At 43.8% G+C, this 18,915-nt stretch overlaps 1 protein-coding gene across 1 annotated transcript in view; it reads right to left on the bottom strand.

Moving 5' to 3' along the window:
* Positions 1 to 9,330: 9,330 nt before the first annotated feature.
* The window catches only part of LOC311031386 (rab11 family-interacting protein 4A-like), a 9,589-nt gene continuing 4 nt past the window's right edge, over positions 9,331 to 18,915 (bottom strand). Inside the window, exons 1-4 of the mRNA XM_084037690.1 lie at positions 18,781 to 18,915; positions 18,400 to 18,619; positions 9,967 to 10,128; positions 9,331 to 9,493 (exon numbers count right to left, since the gene is read on the bottom strand). The exon at positions 18,781 to 18,915 is cut by the window's right edge and continues 4 nt beyond it. Coding sequence (XP_083893816.1) covers positions 9,355 to 9,493; positions 9,967 to 10,128; positions 18,400 to 18,464 — 366 coding nt within the window. The 5' untranslated portion in view covers positions 18,465 to 18,619; positions 18,781 to 18,915 and the 3' untranslated portion in view covers positions 9,331 to 9,354. The remainder of the gene's footprint in view (positions 9,494 to 9,966; positions 10,129 to 18,399; positions 18,620 to 18,780) is intronic.

The raw sequence follows: 18,915 nt of genomic DNA on the forward strand, positions 1-18,915 counted from the left end.
GGCCATCAAACACAAATGGCAATGAGGGAAATGCCTACAACTTTGACTATTGTTGATAAGGATTGTAAAGTACCTTTACTATAAGAAAACCACATACAAACTGGTTACACATTATATTCTATTTTATCCTGCAAAAATAAAAAATATGAGATTGTCAACATCTTTCCAGTAGCAGTAGGAGAAGAAACTGCCCAGACTAAACTGCAGTCATGTGCCATTTGATTATTGTCCCATGAAAGGGTTAATACAGGGGTGTCAAACATAAGGCCCGGGGGCCAGATCCGGCCCGCCAGCAGGTTTCATGTGGCCCCCCCAGATGTTTTGGGTAGGAAGGGAAAATTAGAGCCAAAAAAAAAAAGATATTCACATCCAGTTGTCTTCAATAATGTGTAATAAGCAACATATCTATGATTAGCACTACAAACTATCCTCAGGAAGGAAGATGCCGAGAAAACTGACATGGGAAGACCAGTATACGACAGCAGTACGTGATCTGTACTTGTTTGCTTATACCTGGGTATAGTAAAGGAGGATATCATCAAACAACAACCTGTTACCCACACAGAAAAATTACAATGACCAGGACCATGACGGCCCCCACAAGGTTTCATTCTAACAAATCAGGCCCACTGCCTAATATGAGTCTGACACCCCTGGGTTAATAGGATAGTAAAGTAGCATTAAACAGTGGTGCAGGACAGTAGGCAAATGGCATAGAGCACTAGTATGGCAGGACAGTAGGTGAATGGTACTCTGACGTGGAACAGCAGGCGAGTATGGTATGGTACTGTATGCCCAACCAACAACAGTACAGTACATGTTTTTGATCACACTGCCCCTCCTTATTATCTTCACTTCTAATAAAATAGGAGGATGGTATTGTAATCAATCCATCAATTTGTGTTGAATATTCAGAGCTTTATATTTTCAGAGCCAGCATATACACATGAGCTCAAAGCGGCTCACCATTGTCATCAGGATCAAAATGTACCGTACCTGCTTTTGACATGTGCTTTGTGGTAACAGTAGTCCTCGAGAGGAAGGCGTTACACTGCTCCACCTCTTCCCCAAGAGTCGAACCAGCCCCCTCCTGGTACGCTCCACTCCATTTTACCTTTAAAAAAGAAAAGAAAAAACAAAACCTAAGTGGCAACAATCTTATGCAGGTTTTCAGGGAAAGAAAATCTCATGGACAATCATTTTTTCTTACCTCACATTTGAAATCGTGAGCTTTGGCATGAAAAACAGAAAGAAATGGCCTCATGGTGAGGAGATCCTGAAGCTCAGGGCATTTCTCTGTCACTCTTCGGAGGTATGGCCAGTGCTTGCATGCCACATCCATAGCGAAAAATGTCACTGGCTTAAGCCCCCTTGCGTTGTGTCAACGCGGAAGCATAACTTGGGCTTTACAGGCCATTTGCTTTGGAGGTACAGGGGGGAGGCAAAAATCTCACCCCTGAACATATTGAGGGCACGAAGGAGAACACCATGATGACATACAGCGAGTTCCAGGCCTGAGGACTTCTTAGATGTTTCGCGTGCCGCTGACCACTGCCCTCCACAGACACCTCTTCCAGAGACCTAAAACATGGAAGATGGTTTACAGTCCAAACTTGTCCAAACAAAGTCCTCTGTAGGACGTGGTGTTTTATAGCTAAAATAGTGAAGTTGTGCAAGTTTACATGAGTGGTTGAGGTATGGATATAGTCCACGAATCTTGCGACGTCATCATCATTCAAGATGAACACGCCATCAAAGACGGCTTGTTCCTCCGATCTACATAAAAGATATACATATTAACCTTAAATATTCATATGATTTTCAATTCACAGCAGTTTATTTCAAAGTAATGAACCGTCACACACACCGGATTTTGTACGTACCTTGCTGCACTCTTGAATCTGTAGTGCTTGTGGTTTCCATCAACAGATACTGCAAGCATGTCTGGGCTGCACGCTGGGCAGTCAACGTAGTCTTTATGGCATAATTTGTCCACTTCGAATCGAACAGCCTCCCACTCCAAGCTGTCTGCTGTGATGTTTCCGCTCTGTTTCAAATGAGTTCAGTAAAAGAGAACAAAAGACAACAGTAAAACAGGTCAAATTAAAGAATATACTACACTGAAGTAAAAGGCTTTTGGATACATTTCGGGATATTTGTACTTATTTCGTAACCACTCCTTAGAATACATATCAAAGGAAATAAATAAAATGTAAACACTCGTACACTATACACTGGTGTATTTGGGGGACTTGTCCATTATACATACAGGATATTGTGTGACATTCAGTCTAAATCTATACGCAAAGAAGCCTAAAACAGCTTCCATATAGTTTAGAAGTAAGCCTGTGCAATATTAGCCCCATGGATCCAAGGGAACACTTCTGGGATCAGGAAATGATATTGGGGAGAAGATGTCAGAGTCTGTAGCCAATGGAGTTGAATTTGAGGTCTTCAGAATTACCTGTTTTTTCAGAAATGTTTCAGTGGAAACTGCATGTCTGACAACATGAGTGTATGGTTGTTTATAAAGAGTCTAAATTTAAAACAACCATAACTTACCATGAATACTTACACGGCCAAAGCGAACAGTGCGTTGATCCAGCATTCTAAGAAATGCTTGGCTAGACATCCCTGGTGCTGCCATCTTCAGATCTTCAAAAAGAAAAAAGGACATCTGTCGCATACACGGTTGAATAGTGAGAAGTGGCAGGCCAGTAGTCATTTCGGATCAGGTCAAGGACCAAAACCCCCACTTTTTTACAAAAATAAGCCTCCTCCGAGCTGGACGGAGATAATTGATCATATATGCGCACAAGACAAGAGCAAGACGCTGAAAACAAAATCAATAACTCCACTGTTATACATTACAGAGACTCCAACATCACTACACACATCAAGGGTCTCCTCATGGTCATACATCAACAGCTGTTTTGGAAATATGTGCCTTTTTATAATTTTGGGGATTTTTTAATTTGGATTAAAATCATTACTATATTAATCAATAACTCCACTGTTATTAAAAATGTGTGTAGTGATTTTGAAGTTTCTGTGTAACAGTGGAGTTATGATTAATATAGAAAGATATTAATGATTAATACCATTAAAAATCACCAAAATTATAAAAAGGCACATTTATTAAAACCAGCTGTTGTAGTTTGATCATGAGGAGACCCTTGACGTGTGTAGTGATTTTGAAGTCTCTACTGTATAACAGTGGAGTTAATGTTAGCGCATCATGTCGGTGGTTTGGCAGTACTTCACAGTGGATGTTCCCACCAGTACGACGGCGACATGCAACACATGCAAAGACTCAATTTCGAGGGGTGGCACGTGTGTTGCAAATTTCAACACCAGCAACTTAATCAGACATTTGAAGACGCGTTACGCTAAAGAGCACAACAAATTTACCAAAGCTAAGAGGAAAAGAAGGACGTACCGCAGCAGCAAAGTCTAGAAACGGCCTTCCAGCGACGAGATAAATTCCCCAAAGACAGCCAAAAAGCAACAAAGATAACTGACAACATTTTATTGTCCTGGATGACCAACCCCCGTCTGTCTGTCTATATGGATTTAGTCATGTTTTATACTGTTCTATTTAAAATTTAAATGCCTTTTTTATTTTACAATATTACAATATTACAGATACCCACAGCACGTGTATCAGAATCAGTATCGGGAGGGAAAAATGGTATCAGAACATCTCTAGTCTCTGTACTGTATAACAGTGGAGTTATTGATTTTTGTTTCAGCGTCTTACTCTTGTCTTGTGCGCATAGAGATTCATGTTCGGATGTTATGATGATGAGTTGTGGGGTCAGAAGGTCGCTGTGGCCATTTTGGATGAAAGTTTCACTGCGTGATGACGCACAGCTGACATCGACCGACGACAAACTGAGAAGTATTTCAGCTGACAGACTTTTGCCCAACCTGAAGTGTATAACACCCGAATAACTGTCCACCGTGTCCAGCTGCTCTGATTATTAATAATTTCATTCAAACCCTCATTTTTTGATTTTCCAGCTGAAAACATAAATAGAAATCCATGACTTCCAGGCTATATCGGGATATTTATGCATTTTCTCCTCCGTTGAATCATCAACAATATGAACCCTAACTCAAATGTCAAACATAATTAGACATTATTTTTATATGATAGGGTCACAAAGATGTACAACCTGTTGAGCCCAATGATCCAAACAAAGTGTGGCTGGAATCAGCTCATCCAGCAGATTCACATGGTTTTTCATTTTCATGATGATGTTATGATTTTCATTTTTAAATGCAATAAAAGCTTAAAGGTTGGGTTTGTTACTGTCCTTAGACCGTTGGGCGCTTCTCCTGGACGTCCGTCCTCCTGCCAGACTCCAGGGTGATTCTGAGGAGAACACCGCCTCCTGCCTCCTCCACCAGCTCCTTCGGGAGCTCTTCACCCAGGTTTTCCCCACCCAAACCTTTGTCCACAGGATCCCCTCCTCCCCTCGTCTCTCACTCCTCTTCCTCTCCAAGCTTCCCTGAACCCCCCCCTACGCCCGCCCCCCTGCCCCCCAGCACCTCCTCTCCCTCATCCTCAACTTCCTCCCCCAGCTTTTCCCCTTCTCACTCGGTCTCCCCCGGCAACCTCTCTTCTGGCTCAGTGTACTACCCCAGCAGCCCCTCTTCTTCTTCTTCCTCAAGCTCCTTCCCCAGCAACCCCTCTTCTTCTTCTTCAAGCTCCTCCCCCAGCACCCCCCCTTGTTCTTCCCCGACCTCCCCTCTGAGGTTCTTCCCTGAACTCTCCCCCGAGTTCTCCCGCCTCAGGTTCTTCCCTGAACTCTCCCCTGAGTTCTCCCCCCCGCCACAAGAGGACCCCTTGACTCCTGTGGCATGTGATCCTAAGACCAAGATCACACTTAGAGCTTGTTCCCCTGGGACAGCCGCAGGACCTAGCTCGTCACCTGTTGCCTCCACCTCACACACGGGAAGTCTAGAAACATTTAGGCTGTACTCAACGTCCCCGGAGCAGCAGTGGGTTCAGAACGTCCGGGCCATTTTGCGAGAGAGGAACCGATAGCGTAGCGGTGGGGGGCGTAAGAGAGCTGCTGGACATCTGGGAGGCAGCCCTCCAAAGAAGTGCTGATTAAGTGTTTTTTAACAATCTAGTCTTTTATGGTTTAAAATGCTAGGATGTAGTGTTTGTTTCTGTGTAGTGTTGCAGTGATTGTTTCGGTGTAGTGGTGTAGTGTTTGTTTCTGTGTAGTGTTGTAGTGTTTGTTTCGGTGTAGTGGTGTAGTGTTTTGTTTCGGTGTAGTGTTGTAGTGTTTGTTTCGGTGTAGTGGTGTAGTGTTTGTTTCGGTGTAGTGGTGTAGTGTTTGTTTCGGTGTAGTGTTTTGTTTCGGTGTAGTGTTTGTTTCGGTGTAGTGGTGTAGTGTTTGTTTCGGTGTAGTGTTGTAGTGTTTGTTTCGGTGTAGTGGTGTAGTGTTTTGTTTCGGTGTAGTGGTGTAGTGTTTGTTTCGGTGTAGTGGTGTAGTGTTTGTTTCGGTGTAGTGTTGTAGTGTTTGTTTTGGTGTAGTGGTGTAGTGTTTGTTTCGGTGTAGTGGTGTAGTGTTTGTTTCGGTGTAGTGTTGTAGTGTTTGTTTCGGTGTAGTGGTGTAGTGTTTTGTTTCGGTGTTTCGGTTTCTTGTGATGTCCTGCCCCGTCCTGTAATGCCCCGCCCTTTCCTGTAATGTCCCATCCTGTCCTCTCATGTGCTGTCTCTGTTGTGATGTTCTGTCCTGTAATGTCCCGTCCTGTTCTATCCCATGATGTCCTGTTCTGTCCCATCCTGTCCTGTAATGTCCCGTCCTTTTCTGTCCCGTGATGTCCTGTTGTGTTCCGTGATGTCCTGCCCTGTCGTGAGATGTCCTGTCCTGTCTTGTGATGTCCTGCCCTGTGATGTCCTGTCTCTGTTGTGATGTTCTGTCCTGTAATGTCCCGTCCTGTCCTGTCCTGTAATGTCCCGTCCTGTTCTATCCCATGATGTCCTGTTCTGTCCCATCCTGTCCTGTAATGTCCCGTCCTTTTCTGTCCCGTGATGTCCTGTTGTGTTCCGTGATGTCCTGCCCTGTCGTGAGATGTCCTGTCCTGTCTTGTGATGTCCTGCCCTGTCGTGTGATGTCCTGCCCTGTGATGTCCTGTCCTGTCTTGTGATGTCCTGCCCTGTCGTGTGATGTCCTGTCCTGTCTTGTGATGTCTTGCCCTGTCGTGTGATGTCCTGTCCTGTCTTGTGATGTCTTGCCCTGTCCTGTGATGTCCTGTCCTGTCCTGTGATGTCCTCTCCGAATTGTAACTGTATTGTGCTGCTATTATTATTATTATTATTATTATTATTATTATTATTATTATTATTATTATTATGCTTGATCTAATACCTTTACCTTTGTTTTCTGTTTTTTGAAGTCAATTTAATAAATCAATGAAATGTGTTTTTTTATTCATAAAGAAGCCAAAGGATGAGAAAGATGAGCAAGCGCCCAGAGATGAAGATGAGGGAAGCGACGTGTCCACAGAGAACCTGGACGAGCACAGCGAGGCATCAAAGTATTTGAACTTGATTATGTTGCAGTGACTTTCTGTGAGCACACGTCTTTAAAATGTCTCTCTAGATACTGTAAGTTTCCTTCAGAATATTCTAGCGTTGCTCCCCACTGCTGCTCTAAGTGTTTTCTGTTCTTCTTGTCCTTTCTCTTCAGGTCCATCAGGTCCAGGTCTATGAAGTCTGTCTGTCTCCTCACCAGCAGCAAAGCAGCAGAGCGTCTTAGCTCCAGAGAAGATGCTCTCCTCCAGAGACGTGTCCAGACTTCTGCTTATGAGAGCTGCAGCCGTCTGCACCACGCTGGTAAACAGGTACGGGACAAACTGCTGGTCGTGTCTTAGTTCATGGAAACATTTCCTCTAACCTTTGCCTCGCTTGTTAACGTTGTTTAAGAACACTCATGCTACGTCACGTCACATTGTAGCACATGTTCACCTTTGTCATGTTTGTTTGTTTGTTCCAGCTGAGAGCAAACAGCTGACCAGTCGGCAGAGAGCATTCTGGGAAGTGTCAGCTGAAAGACATCTCCAGCGTCTGCAGTACATCATCAGACCACCAAAACAGTTCCTCCAATAAAAAGTCAAAAGTCTGTCTACGTTTACGATTGGTCTCTGTCTTTAATGTTGGATGAAAGAAATGATAGAAGCTGAAATCATGGAGTGGACTCAAACGTGTGAAATCATTGTTCTCAGTCACTTTGCTGCAGTTTTCAAATTCAAATAGTTTCACATCACATCATCATGGAATCAGTCTTGGACCACTTTGAGTCACTTCTATATAGAAACAACCTTAGAATGTATACATCCTACAGACATCATAAAGCCCTCAGATAACTTCAGATAGCACTGAAACAGCTCCACCTTGTGGTCGCCATGTGTTGCTATAAGTCCAACCAGAAGCCTCTGTAAACACTGTTGTCACGGTGTGTTACCTTTCCAGCTTATCGGCCCTGAACCCTAGTTGGGAGCACGCTGTGGATGCGTTTAGCTGGTGACCCACATTTCTAGTGTCCGGGTGACACGACCAGAAGAATGACAGGAGAGATCCTTCACCGTCCAACCAGAGGCTTTCATTGAGGCGTCAAACGCTGCAGTCTTGTGAGGCTGTAATCTTGAGCTCATCTAATACACTTCTGCTGGCTAACAACACTCATTTGTACATCAACTTCACCGGCTGCAGCGAGGGAGCAGCGGCTTCTCACATCCACACACATCCACGGAGACTACGCTTCCCATCATACCTCACCTCACATACCGGTACGCAGGTTACCCATAAGGCCGACAACACTCCCCCACCCTGGATGATAATTAAACCCCTAAAATCACTCCAGCATTAATACACTACTGAAATATTCCCACAGTCCATGAAGGGGTCCTCTCCCAGTGAGAGAACTTAAAGGCGAGGATGGGGAAAGGAACATCCAACAGAAGTCCACTGAACACACCGAGCTGTAGCTGAGTGTCCATCACATACTTCTGCAGACTGAAAGTTCAACACTGCTAATGCAGCGTTTAGCTCTGGCGTCGTGTGACATCACTCTGTGGTTTTCTCTTGTTTTGATTTACTTTTTAAAAAACACAGTTAAACAACTGAAACATTATCCTGCAAATGCCTACATTGTTTTGCTTTAAATCAAAAATGATTAGGTACTACTTCATAATTATGCTTTGTAAGTTTAGCAAGGAGTATGCAGTATGTCAGAGTAAACAAGTATGTATTCTAAGTATGTATACTAAAAAGTGCTTGATTTCTGAGGTTGCTATTGATGTACTTTTTTCTCACAATGCAGTAAAAGAGATGGAGGTAGTAATCCAGCTGCAAAAAATGTAAATAAACAGATTTTTTAAAAATGACATTACCAACATTATTAAGTTACAGTATGATTTCATGTTGACTGCTAGCATTAAATGGCAAAGTTGGGACACAGCAAGTGACTTTCATATTTCATAAATTTAATGTAGTCTTTTACTGAAGTAATTTACGATCTCATTGACATATTAATTCAATATAATATTAGAATAATACATTACACATGTACCTTAAATGTTTTATTAGAAAAAACTGTTCATACAGGACTGATATCACAGTCACAGCACTATACAAAACATCAAACCATTATGTTCCAGTTCTGGAAGCCATCACTTTCTAGATACATATTTAAAAAACTAAAAAACAATTACAACAATTATTTGTAACATTTGTCAATAGTTCCAGTAGCTCCTCTGTGTAAGGTGATGACTTATTCAAGTACTGAGTCCAGAGAAGAGAACATAATCATATCTCTTAGCTGTCATATGCAACGAGCAGACGTGACTCCTCAACTTCACTTCGGAGCCGAGGACAAACTGAAGATCCTGATATCAAGTTCATTTGAGGAAATTCATCTCTCCAAACTGTGGAGTGATGTCCCAGTTTGGTCCCATTTAAATGACCAGCCTTGGTTCCACCAGCGACTCCCACCGCTCCGTCACCTGTGGGAGGAAGTACAGATGTCATTTTAACCATGATTCTGCTACGACTCACAGAGACACAAAATCTAGCAACCAGCCACCCTGTCTGATTTGGATGCGGTAGCTATAGCAACAGTTCATCCTCACTCTTTGCTGTGGTTTGCAGGGTCTGGTGCCAAGAAGGAATAGGAGGGTGGGATTTGGGTGAATGTTTTGTGTCTGTGAGCATCGTTGGATCAGGTGGTGCTGAGGCAGTCTGGGTTTATACCCCCCCCAGCCATCTCCCACCCACCATGGCTTGCTCCCATTCAGCCTCTGTGTTTATGCTCCGGTCTTCATGGACTTTGCGTTTTACCTGTTGGCCTTGAGGTTTCGATGTCGAGCCTCCAGGTCATTGAGAAGATTGACTTTCTTGCAGCACTGAGAACAGTAGATGTCCAGCAGCTCACTGTTATACAGCTGCCGCATCTTCTGAGGAGTCTGTCCACCACTGCAAATACAAAGAACCCGTCTATATGTTGACTGCAATATCAAATGTGTTAACACAGCGTGGCAGGGCGATACAATCTAGGAAGATCTTTCACTGCAATTTCTGTTTGGACCATATAACCAGTAGCAACAGCACAGATCTGTATGATCATTTTTATGGGAAGTGCACGACAGCCATGTTTAATTTGAGACGCTACCCTGTCAAAATGAATGCGCTATGCAAGTAACTACATGGAAGTGTAATAACAGAAGTATCTGGCTTTTTTAAGGATGCTCTCTAAGGAGATTCATAACATTTTCCAGAGTGAAAAGATCAAAACATCAATCAGAATGGAGTATAGAACAGGAACAGTCACAAAGTCTGCCAAAAACAGGCCTTCTAGGAAAACAAAAAGTCACGCTCCCGTTCCATCTTACGCTTTAAGACATGAGAGTATGCAAGTCAGGGTGTGTGCTTCTAGCTGGACCACCAACCTGGAGGGAAGGGAGGATCCCAGGTCTGAGAAGCCATTTGTTCGGGAGTCATCTTCAGGGCAAGGGCTGCTGGGAGTAAAATCCACATCCTCCCCCTCACCGTAGTCCTCAAACTGCTCCTCCCCAGAGATGACGGATGCAGACACTGAGCCCATCAGATGGCTAGGGTTGAATAGCAGGAAGTACAGGAAGAATGGTTAATAATAATAATAATAATAATAATAATAATAATAATAATAATAATAATAATAATAATAATAATAAATAAATAAAAATATAAAACTACCACACTCCTTTCATATAAATAAACCTCTCCTGGAGAAAAAAGTGATACAGATTCAAAGTAGAGCTCCTGACTTGTCACTTATAGTCACTGATTGGCCTCGATCCCGCTGACGACCTATAAAAATGGACGACGTGATAGCTCCCTAAAAGTGAAGCCAAAACATCTTGGTCTCTCCCTGGTGGTAACTACAATAAAGGTCAGCAGGGGTCATGTCAAACACATTTTCCCCTTTTTGGGCTTCTTATCTGAGTGATGCGTTCAAGTGTTAATTTCTCTGACATGTTTGGCATTAATTAGTTATGTGATGCTATGAAAAGGGGTCGTGACATCATGATTGTCATTCTCCTCGACCTATCTGCTGCATTCGACACAGTCAACCACCAAATCCTCCTCTCCACTCTGGCTGAACTTGGCATAACTGACTCTGCTCGCACCTGGTTTACATCATACCTGACTAATCGAACCTTTCAGGTCACATGGAATGGCTCTATGTCAAAACCCTGTTCTCTGGACACGGGTGTGCCTCAAGGCTCAGTATTAGGACCGCTTCTGTTCTCACTATACACCAGATCACTAGGTTCTGTTATCACATCGCATGGATTCTCTTACCATTGTTACGCAGATGACACCCAGCTGTTCCTCTCTTTTCCCCCGTCCTCTGACACTCACATTGCAACTCGCATCTCGGACTGTCTGGCTGACATCTCTGTCTGGACAACTGCACATCACCTCAAGCTTAACCTGAATAAAACCGAACTCCTCTTCATCCCAGGGAAAGATTGCCCTCGCATGGACCTGTCGGTCACTGTCGAGGGCATCACAGTATTGCCGTTGTCAACTGCGAGGAACCTGGGTGTAATCCTCGATGACCAACTATCCTGCACCCCCAACATCACTGCTGTGGCCCAATCCTGCAGATTTGCCCTCTACAATATCCGCAGGTTTCGGACCTTCCTCACAAAGGATGCAACGCAACTCTTGGTCCAAGCACTGGTCATCTCCCGCCTTGACTACTGCAACTCTCTCCTGGCCGGACTCCCGGCCTCTGCGATTAAACCATTGCAGCGTATCCAGAACGCTGCAGCACGCCTTATCTTCAATCTACCCAAATTCTCCCATGTGACCCCCCTCCTCCGTGACCTCCACTGGCTCCCTGTTGCAGCATGCATCCAATTCAAGACGATGACACTGGCCTTCAGGGCCATCAATGGAACAGCACCCGTCTACCTTCAAGCACTGGTCAAACCTCATGCCCCGAAGCGAGCACTTCGCTCCTCTACTTCAGCTGGCCGGCTGGTACCACCATCGCTGAAATCAAACAAATGTCGCTCAGCAAAGTCCAGACTCTTCTCTGTTCTGGCGCCTCAGTGGTGGAACGAACTCCCGACTAATGTCAGGACAGCAGAGTCATTTGCCATTTTCCGAAAAAGGCTCAAGACTCACCTGTTCAGACTTCACCTCGACTCTACATAGCATGACCCACTAACACCCCCCCCCCCCCCCCCCCCAAAAAAAAGAAAAAAAAAAAACCTTACCTATAGCACTCTGATCGTAGCACTGTTGCTCTTGAAGTACTAGTTTACTCAGATGAGGACCTAACACTTGTTCTATTTTTAGCTCTTACTTTATCAGCAATGATACGTTGTGGTTTCTTTGTTTCCTTCTTTTGACAAATGTACTTATTGTAAGTCGCTTTGGACAAAAGTGTCTGCTAAATGACCTAAATGTAAATGTAAATGATTGACAGTCATTTATGTGGATGGGCGGGTCCTCACAGTGTTGGTGAGTAACGCGTTACAAAAGCAATGCATTACTTTAATGCATTACAGCAGGAGGCAGGGAGAAAGCGAGGCACAAGTGAGATGCATGAGGGCAGACAGGTAATCAACACAAGAGATCGGGGGAGTGAAGACACCAGAAATGAGAGGTTAGCACAAGGAACAGGAAGTACCTCAATAAAACAGGAAATCAAAGAAACCAAACCCCAGATACGGAAACTACAAAATAAGGACGTCAACAAGACAAACTACAAAATGGCAGGAAATAAACTGAACGAAAAAAAGAGGGTTAACATAATTTTTTTTGGCTTGATATTCAGTGACTCTTCCCACTTGAATGCGGACAAATTGATAAACATAAAATTAACGTGATGATATGTTTTTGTGTTCCTTTGGGTCAATTTGACAGGCTGTTTTAGCTTTCTTACACTTAAGTAACGTCAAAATGTTACACATATTTTTTGCATTCTATAAGCATATAGTGTGAGAACCACTGATACTTCACATAACATGAGGAGGGAAGACTTTGTTGGTATGATGAGGGAGGAGCTAACCTATAAAAGCTTGCACATTGCCCTTCTGAACCGTTCTCTACATGCTCTGATCTCTCTCAACTGAAAATGACCTCTAAGTAAAGTCTGTGAGCGTTTGTCACCGCTCTTTGACGGAGGATGTGACAAAGAGGAAATCCCTCAGAGCAGATGCTCCCGTTGTATCTCCACCATCAGCAGAGACGCAATGTACAAAAAAAAAGAAAAAAGAATTAATCACGGCCCAGCTCCCCACTTAAACGACCGGGTCGACTTAGTGCTGCTGATTTTACATGAAGAGCCATCCACTGAGAAGGTTAGACCTGAGATGACTACCTCAGGTTGCTTATTTTGGCAGAGTGTACAAGCCGAAAGGTGAAGCGACAGCAAGTCTTTGGAATGCTGACACTGGAAGGACAATATTTTCACCATGTCTCTCCAAACATTTCATGTTTTTCTCTCATGTCATACGGTTTTTCTGTTGGAATTAAATCAACTTTAAGCTCAACCGCTGCAGTTTCCCCTTAAAACCTTTAAAAGTAGCTCCATTCACCAACTGAAAAAAAAAAAAAAAATGACAATAACCTCTTCTTTTATTGTGTAATTTCCTCTCTCCTCTCCTCTTTACATGATAAATTAGGGTCACATCCTGAACTGCCATCTTTCATTGCCGTTTTAGGAAACGAGGACGGGAGCAGAGGAGGCAAAGTGCGAAGGGGGGAGCAGGAAGGAAACGAGGAGGTCAGAGGGGGCACACGGACAGTAGGAGGGGGAGAGGGATAGAGCTGGGAGGAGGGGGGAGGGACACTGCAGTGTTTTTGGGCTCCTGCAGTTCCCTCTTTTGGCCCTTAGATGTCCCCGTGCTCCACACTGCAGTAAAACAGATCCAAGAACAGATGCAGAAACTGCACCGCACAGTGTGCATGTGTGTGTGTGTGTGTGTGTGTGTGTGATAGAGAGGGCATAAGAGACACCCAGGTACAGACTCTCTCCCTTTCTGTAGCAACAATGCAGTCGTATGCCCTTGATCTTCCCTCCGCCGCTGATGTGAGATGGAACCTCTCGTTGTTAAAGGAGTGATTGGACATTTAGGAGGATAGGCTTATTGCCTGTCCTTCTCAGTGAGATGAGGAGATGGCTATCAATCTAATGTCTATTTGTTAAATGCAGAGCTGGAGTCAGGACGCCGTTCGTCTAGCTAAGCAGAGAGACACCCCCCCCCCCCCCCCCTTAGCTGCTGTTGCTGCTATGCTGATTCAAGTTCTCGCACAGGAATATATCCATTCATCTGTTTATGTAAGTGGAAAACAGGGGCTGGTTGACTCCAGGGTGCTATGACGACTGGGGTTACCAGGCGGCAAACCTCTGGTTGGGAAAAGTGAAGCCAATTCTGAATGTGTCTTACACCTGCACTCTATCTACTGGCCACCAGGGGGCGACGTCTCTGGTTGCAAATAAAGTAGTTCATGGAAGAAAATGAGAAATGAAGAAATGACCCACTTCTCCCTTGTTTTATTATCCCAGTAAACATCGTAAACATGAGTTTATCATCTCAGTTTCAAGTCTTCTTCAATGCAGCATAATATTCATTTAGTCAATTATGGTCCCATTTAGAGTCAAATAGACCATACAGCAGGAGATGATTTAGGGCGGGACTACCTTGTGATTGACAGGTCGCTACCAAGGCCTTGCTACGTCACTACTACAATACCATTGCTGTTAGTAAGAGGACTTTAACACTTAGCTGACCTTGAATTATGGTATATAACTGTGTTAATAGAATAGAATAGAATTACTTATTAACAGCTTCACACCAGAATCCAGATGGATCCAGATCCAGTAAGGTTGCCGGTGCTCCCCCAGAACACCAAACGAGTACTTGAGATCAGCGGAAATGCGCAAAATCAGGAAGTAAGCATTGACAGACAGGCAGGCCGTCCAATTATTTGATTGGACAGGGTTTTTACAGTCTTACCTCGGCCACAGATTACATTTGGGATTTTTTTTATGTCAGAGTATTTAATGTATTGATGGATATCGGTATGTTATGAGGATTTCAAGTAATATAACAGAAAGTGTTTGTGAATAGAATCACCTACTCAACCTTTAACCACGTCATGTGATCTGCAATTAAGCACATTGACCCCACACGGGCCAGGTTTCAACCACAGTCTTGTTTCTCTCTTCCTCATCCGACAGCAGAGGAACAGAAGAGCTCCACGTCTGCTCGAGTCCACGTTTGATCACCTGGATCAGGTACACAGGCTCATCAGCACTTTTACCCGCCGCGCTTTTGCCAAGGGGCAGTTTTGAAGTGTTGCGACGCGTCTCAGTGTGATTGGGTCCTTAGGCTCTACAGACGGTGGTGAAAACTACTCGGGATGTCACCAGGACCAATCTGCCCTTCATGGAGGACCTCCACAACACCCGTCACTTTGCTCTTTCTTTGCGTTTTCATCCTTTACATGCACGATTTTGTTTTGATATTTAATGAGTGTTGTTGGAGGGAGCCTGAGATCTGAGATTTCGCTTTTCTGAAACTGTTGTGCATATGACAATAAATAACTTGATCTTGAACACTCTCTCTCTCTCTCTGTCTGTTAAAACAGCTTGCTCTACCACTCTCTGTGATTGTAAAAAAAAAAAAAAAAAAAAAAACAGCTCTCTATCTTCTCCCTTTCTGCCTTGTTGTGGATTTCATGTGGTTTTTGCTTGGTGCACTGTTCCCATCTTCTATCCAGAACACATTTTCCTGGTTTTAATTTTGCCATGTCAGCACCCCAACCAATTTATCACTGTCTCTTTCTCCAATCTCTCTCTCTCTCTCTCTCTCTCTCTCTCTCTCTCTCTCTCTCTCTCTCTCTCACTCTCCTCATTCCCTGTCTCAGTTTTGCTTTATTTGCATGACCGTCATTGAGTATGGTGTTACCAGAGCAGATTTGACAATCTAAGTATGAGCATATAGTTTGCATAGCATTCACCAGACGACACCATGCCCACAATGCAACGGCGAGAATTGTGTACCATAAATTTCAGATATGATGTTTATGAAATTTAAAGATAACTAAGCTGTTTTTTTGTCGTAGGTTTGTTACACGTGCAGTTCATCTAACTTTCTGAAACGTAGAGAGCAATTATAATCCACAACAAAATACATATCCCTCAAAACATAATTCATAAAGTTTTGACATTGTTTGGTGTACTTTTTAAAATAAACTTCCTATGTAGGTTGACTTAGATTTGATGTTTACTTACAGAACAACTCTACTTTGGTTTGGTAAAGAAAAAGTAAATATTGGAAAAAATATAATTGAGGTTTTAAATACTTTTCCTACTTTAAATAAGTATGCTTGTTATAATTAGTATTAGTATGGATCCGTGTTACACACGACATGGACAGCGGCCTCCTGGGTGATATAGTGGACTCTTCCCCTGCTTTAAGGCCGATCACACAGCCAGAGCTCCATGTCTGCTTGAATCCATTGACGCATCCCCCCATTAATCACATGATCGCCTGGTTGCGCTCCACAAACTCATCAGCTGTTTTGCACAGCGCATTCTGAACCACGGCTGCACCTGATCGGGGTCTTATACTACGTATACGATACTATTCAGTTACTCTGACCACGTAATAATCGCAGGGATGGTCAGTTAAAGCCTTGTGCATCTCATACAGATGCCGAGGGGCAGCACTCGGTATTTAATGAGTTCTGCGTGAGGTCCTCTCTCTCTATATATTGGTGCAAAGTCAAAACAAACACAGGGTCGGTCCAGGTTGACTTTGCCTCATCCCGTCCATGTGTGTACGCTATATGTGTGTACCTTGTGTGCATTGGTCCCCTCCTCTATCACTCTCATACTGCAAAGAGCTCCGGAGCTCCTTAGTCAGCATGTTAACTTAATTAACTGAGTGTGCATGTGTGTGTGTTTACATGTGCTAATGCATTGTCCATCTCTGTAAGTTTCCTTTTTTTTTGCATAGGTCTGTGTTTATGAAAATGGGTCCGTGTGCCCGTGAGTGGCGTGAAGGAGAGTACATGTGTTCATGTATGGGAGCGTGCGACTGCTTATGTCAGCAAACAGCCACGACCGAGCCGTCGGTCATTTCCATTTACAAAAGAAGAGGTGTAAGAGGAGAAGGAACTGATTACATAATACATACTATTGGATTGCATTTCTACACAATGAAAGATGTTAAAAGTGAAATGATAGAATATTGAGTAGAGATCCATTTGTCAGAAATGTAACACTCTATGACGTTCTAATGTCATTTTGAAAGTTAAAGGTTGAGTAGGTGATTCTATTCAGAAACACTTTTTGAGGATTACTTGAAATCCTCGTAAGATACCTATAGAAATGAATACAGTAAGTGCTGGATTGAAAAAAAATGTTTATAACTAAGATAATAAAGTGAGAAGTAGGGACATATTCCATGCAATCAAACTTCTTTTAGCCACCAGAAGAGTCGCCCCCTGATGGCCAGCAGAGAGAATGCAAGTGTTAGGCACTTCAGGCTTGGCTTCACTTTTCAGAATCGAAGGTTGCCGCCTGAGTGGAACCTATACAGCAGAGCACAGTGCTGCAGACTGTTCTCAACAAACCAACACAGCACATTAGCTCCGCACTAGTGTGTGTGTGTGTGTGTGAGAGAGAGAGAGGGGCGAACAGTAGAGATGATAAGGGGAGGTGGAAAGAGAAATGGAGAGAATACACTGTGTAAGAGAAAAACGGAGAAGAGAGAAAGAGAGAGAGAGTGAAAATTGGGAGAGCACTAATGATCTGACGGTCTGCAGTCTTTTCCCCACATTTTGCGGAGCTCAGCAAATACTTCTTCTGCTTCTGGGCTCTCTCTCTCTTTCTCTCTCTCTCTCTCTCTCTCTCTCTCTCTCTCTCTCTCTCTCTCTCTCTCTCTCTCTTGCTTAAGGTGAAGGGACAACTTGGCAAGGCAAAGGGAGAGAGAGAGGGACTGGGAGGTGGGCGTGAAACGCTCTATCATACCCGTCCTGCTCTGCTCTAATTGAGCCAAGTGTTTTAGTAGATTGAAAGACAGTGTGGAGGAAGGCGGTGATGCAGCAGAGAGAGAGAGAGAGAGAGAGAGAGAGAGAGAGAGAGAGAGAGAGAGAGAGAGAGAGAGAGAGAGAGAGAGAGAGAGAGAGAGAGGGAGGGAGAAGGCTGATGAGAGCTTTTGGAAAAGGAGACTCATTTTCATTCAGGACACCAACAAAATCTCAAGTGTTTGACGTGCTGGCGAGATCTGTTACTTTTACATGTTTGTTTACTTGGCTTCATATATGTGATGGATGTGTTTATCAGCTACAACATAAACAAAAATGCTGACACATAATCTTGTCAATAATTTAACATCCGGAAAAGAGACGTGTTAACTGAATGAGCAGCTCTGAGTAAATCTCGATGGGAATATTGTTGCGTTTTATTTTACGTTGGAGCTCATTAAGATTCAACAGTTTTAACATGTATTGAAGACGGGGGCAGCGAAGGGTGGACGTCCAGTGATCGGTGGGAGTGTGGGAATGCGCAGGGGCGGGCAGGGGGAGGTAGTGCAGATCTAGAGATGGTCAGAGTGACTGCTGTGACCAAGGGAAAAACGAGACGCTTGAGATTAGGCCGAGAGTTAGCAACACTTAGTCAGGTAGTAATCTACTGTGGGATCATTGAAGCTGGGTTAATGATTCTCAAAGGTACCCATAAAACGAGGAGCCAGATTTTGGGACTCCACTTGAAGGGGGAGATCCCTACAAGATAACCATACCATTTGGCCTGGTTTGTAGGGGGGAGCAGGGACTAGATGATGTCTGGTGCAGAGAAAAGTGGACCTCACCTCCCTATAGATCCTGCAGCACCTCCAGAGGTCGGCTCGGATGGAGTGTATGGCCACATCCTCATCCTGGACAGGAAACAAGGGGGGCTGATACCACAAAGAGGCCAAAAATGGGATATAGTAGCAGTAGAGGTGATGGAGTTCTGGGTTCCACTCTGGGCAGCTGAGAGCTCCGTGAGGTGGGATGATGGCGGTGACAGAGGTACTACTTAGCCATTTCCTGATGAGGAACAAAAATGCGATTAGGTGGACCATTACCTGGATCAGGAGTGTGCTGAACGCTTACTTCATAATATCATTTAACAAATTAAATCAAGATGATCCATTTCACTTTATGTCGATTGAGAAGCGCAAGTTAATACCAAAGAAATTGCTACTTACATTGAAGGTTATCCAAAAGACACATGGCCAACACCTACAAATGCTCAACTAGGTGGAGGTGTTTGGAGAAAAAGGGGTCAAAGTTCTCATCAAGACCTCCACGGACTAGAGGATGGGAAATAAACCTGCAGTGTC

This window comes from Eutrigla gurnardus (assembly GCF_963514095.1).
Source record: "Eutrigla gurnardus genome assembly, chromosome: 20".
NCBI lineage: Eukaryota > Metazoa > Chordata > Actinopteri > Perciformes > Triglidae > Eutrigla > Eutrigla gurnardus.